Here is a 4,416-nt window from a genome sequence, read left to right as displayed (position 1 = left end):
ATCTCTGGAATGAAGATAACACAATGATCATTCTAACAGCCATGGATTTATCAAGAAGAACACTAACCCAATATTTGAAAGCAATTCATAACAATTGTAAGCAGCCAGTTGTGATAATATCAAACAAAATAAAATGTAAAGAATGTCGAAATACAGCGCTAAAAATACATTTTAATAATCTATATGTAATACAAACTGCTAAATTGTTTGTTATTGTAACAAGCAATATAACATCAGCAATAAATTTGGTTATGTTTGGAAGTAATGTTCTTCAATGGAATCGTAGATCAACTTTAATTGTGGTCCTCACAGCTTTATGCGTTCGTAAAGGAGACACTGAACAGTTGTTTGCACAATGTTGGCATTCGAAAATGTTGAATGTATTCCTTATGACCGTAAAATGTAAATGTAATGAGCAATCAGATGCAACGTGTATCTATACTTTTAATCCTTTTTTGCCGCTAATTCAATTGAATGCTTCAGGAGTAGTGGTAAATAAAGTCGGTAGAGTAGATCCTAATATTCAGCGGAGACGCTTGAAAAATATGAACGGATATCCTTTAGTAATATCTCACTGTTTCTTAGTGACAGTCAATAGAATAGAACGAAACAAAGATGGAACACTCACCTATGGCGGCTCTGCAGGAAAGGCTTTTGAATCCCTTGTACAGTATATGAACTTCACTCCGCAATTTTTGTATCAACACCCACCAAACTCACTCGGACAAAAGTTACCAAATGGAACATGGACAGATGTCCCAGGTGACATCACTGAAGGAAGATCTGACTTAAGTTTCAACATTAGAGTGGTTGCTTTTGACTTAGTATTAGATGTAGATATTACATACCCAGTGAACTTTGGAGCAGGAGCTTTTATGGTGAAGAAAGCAGGACTGTTACCTCAGTGGATGAGCTATATTTTACCTTTCAACCCAATCTGTTGGTTTCTATCATTCATTGCAGCATTTTCTCTATATATCGCAAATATTGGTTACAGACTCCTTCACAAGGAATGGGAAGAAAATACACTTTTGGACACTTGGGCTATAATATTTCAAGTGTCGGTTGCCAGAAAACCTTCCTCTAATTTTGGTAGATGCACATTTTTGCTTTCCGCATCTTTTACTTTACTGATCATGTCTATTTACGAAGGAAGAATTCTATCTTTTCTTACCTACCCTCAAATGAGACAACAAGTAGACACATTAAAACAGCTAGCCCAATCAAATTTATTAATTGGCAGCAATGTAGTGGAAGAACCTAACTTTAAGTTCTCTTCAAACCCCGACATCCAAGAAATGTATAAAAGATACGTGCCATTGCAAGGAAGACAGATCCTAGGCTTCTTATTCCAGTTGTCAAACGCCGGCGATAGAGCATTTGCATGTCCAGAAAAACTAGCAACGTATTTAGCTAAAACTAGATTTGTAACTACTAAACATGAAAGTATAGTTCATGTTGTCAAACAACGGATCAGTTTCTACATGTATGCCTATTTATTACCCAAAGGATCACCATATCTTCCAAGAATGAATCAGCTTTTACTAAGAATGTTCGAAGCAGGGTTCCCAGATAAATGGTATAGAATGGAGTTAAATTACAAAGAAGTCTCAAACAAAGAAGATATTACTTCGAAAGTTTCTATTATGCCTATAACTCTAAAACACATACTACCAATATTAATTCTAGTCACATGTGGTTTAAGTAGCGGTACTTTAGTTTTTCTACTTGAGACTCTGTGGTATAAATTGAAGAAGCTAAAGAATGTTAAGAATATGAAACGCAAGGAAAAGAAATGAAAGGAAAGAAAATAAAAGGAAAAAGGAAAGGAAAGAAAAGAAAAGGATAGGATAGGAAAATAAAGGAAAGGGAAGGAAAGGACAGGAAAGAAAGTGAAAGGAAAGGAAAGGAAAGGAAACGAAACGAAAGGAAAGGAAAGAGAAGGGGAGTATAGGAAAGAAAATAAAAGGAAAGGAGAGAAAAGAAAAGAAAAGGATAGGATAGGAAAATAAAGAAAAGGGAAGGGTAGGAAAGAAAATAAAAGGAAAGAAAAACAAAGGAAAGGAAAGGAAAGGAAAGGAAAGGAAAGGAAAGGAAAGGAAAGGAAAGGAAAGGAAAGGAAAGGAAAGGAAAGGAAAGGAAAGGAAAGGAAAGGAAAGTATAACGATAGGTCTTATATACATTCATGTAATATTCACATTGCTTCAATTTAATATCCTGATATCTAATGTGGAACTAAGATAAGTCCTCTGTTTCTATAAGTTTCTATACTCCCTGATTATTATGTACAGCATGGTCCGAAAGTGGGCGTACCCCTAATTGATGTTTTCTGACTGTTTTAGATTTTACCCACATTTGTTTGGTATCATTGCTTGGGATTGTCTGCAAACATTGCTATCCATGTTAGTTTGTTTTCTGCTGTTTTCTGCTTGGTACCAGTTATTTGCAGTGAAGTTGGAGTAATCAACAATATGTGATCAAAGTCCATATAGCATTGAACAAACGTTAGTTGCTGCAGTTTGGCTTCACGAAAGGCGTGACACAAGTGACACCATGGAAAGTGTTAAAGCGGAATTTACAGACCGCTTTGGTATTAGTCCACCAAGAAAAGCAACAATGTTGCGGTGGGAAAAACGTGCATTAGCTACGGGCAGTGTAAAAGACCTTCCCCGAGGCGCAGAATTCAGCTGTGTTACGACATGGGTGGTGATCATACCGGTGTTTATGACTCTTAAAACTCTTAAGACTTAAAGGTAACTGTGTACATACATTCTACCATAACTAACACTATACTGTTGAAACTAATTGTGGGTACGCCTACTTCCGGACCAAACTGTAGAATATTATTACCTTACTGCCAGAAGACAAACTTTGTATTACATATACCAGACGCCACCAAACTTAAACGTTAAACATGCAGTCTTGATAATCGATTTTTCCATTTTAACTAAGAGAAAAAGTTAGTATCTCAAGTACAATGAATGACTACAGAAAAGAGCTTATCACGTGCGGTGCGAGTTAATATGCTGATAGCTTTCAACTTTGCTGATTAGAATTAATCATATAGGCTCAAGTTATAAATTTAAATTGACAATAAGTACTTTTATACAATTTTGAAAGAAGTTGCAATTGTTTTAATACTTGTATAGTATAGTTCGAAAGCGGTATGTTGTAGTTTAAATATTTAAAAGCTAGGTATATAAGTATTATTAACATAACTAATATAAATGTGTCTGTATAAGTAATTAAGTTGTGTAATAAAGAAATTGAAATAAAATCTGAGTTGAAATTATAAATGTATTCTCACTTTTATGAGTCACACAAGTGTATGAGCAGTTTCTTTGATAATTGGTAGGATAATCATTTCGGAGTGAAGTTGCTAGGTTTCAGGTAATTATCACCATAAAATTATAATGTGTGTATTTATTTGAAATTTAATGTGTACAAAACTACCTAACTTTGTGTAGAAAACAATTATATATACGTAATACCTATAGATAATATAATAAACCATAACAAATAGTAAATTACCTGCCACCTCAATTATTAAGGAGCAGTTATTACCCCTATGGGATGAAGTGGGTAAGGTACATTCGGTCGAAATAACAACCTTCCTCATTTTGTACGATTTATTACTAATAGACATTTTCACCAAATATTCAGAAAATTAATGTAAAATATTGCATAGGATGTACATCATTGTACGCAAAAATTTATATTGTGTCAACTCATTTGGTAACAATCTCTTCCACAGAAAAGCTGCAACTTACTAGTAGTACGTAAATAGTATTTATAATTTTAACCTATGACGCATTTATATGTTTCCCTTGACACGACTTTAAAACGGTTTATAAATAATATTGATAAGTTTATTGTGTGCTTTTACGTGCTGCATTGTTAATATTTCCTGCTCTTAAACGCTTTTATTACTTACTGCGTTTTACTGCACATTCTGAAGTCGGTTCACATTTTTTTTAATTTTTTAAAAAAGAACTTTTCATTTTCCGTTTTTAGTGCATTTTTGTGGCCAGTTATTTTCCTTTTAAGTTTTTTTCTTTAAATTTCTTTCTCCACTTTTCCGTCATCCTAAGCTCCATATCTATAGTTTAGCTACATATCTAAATGAAAGGTAAAACAATAACCTTCTATTAAAATGGTCTTCCTATGAAAGATGGCGTGAAAATTATTGAAATTCTTTTTGCTATAGATAAGAACATTCTTTGGAAATAGTTCATTACATTATTGAAAACGGCACATCAAATATTAAGTATTCTAAAAAATAGTCAGCCTTTTACGCATGAGCTGACGATAATGTCCGAAATCGCATAACATTTGAATAGTGATGCCAACCTGGGGAAAACCCGGTTTGGTGGCATTTTTTTTTTACATTAATTTCTCAAAAATGGATAATGGGAA

At 33.7% G+C, this 4,416-nt stretch overlaps 1 protein-coding gene across 1 annotated transcript; it reads left to right on the top strand.

The window, feature by feature from the left end:
* The first annotated feature begins 251 nt into the window (after window positions 1–251).
* Window positions 252–1,799, top strand: LOC145661917 (glutamate receptor ionotropic, kainate 5-like). Its single transcript, XM_081727265.1, has one exon. It carries the CDS (start codon window positions 252–254, stop codon window positions 1,797–1,799), a length of 1,548 nt encoding a protein of 515 aa, XP_081583391.1.
* The last annotated feature ends 2,617 nt before the right edge of the window (window positions 1,800–4,416 follow it).

Source organism: Thermobia domestica, chromosome 10 (genome assembly GCF_964235325.1).
Source record: "Thermobia domestica chromosome 10, izTheDome1.hap1.1, whole genome shotgun sequence".
In the NCBI taxonomy this organism is placed as follows: Eukaryota; Metazoa; Arthropoda; class Insecta; order Zygentoma; family Lepismatidae; genus Thermobia; species Thermobia domestica.
Note: the sequence above shows the minus strand (reverse complement) of the source record. Positions and strands in the feature narration are given on the sequence as shown.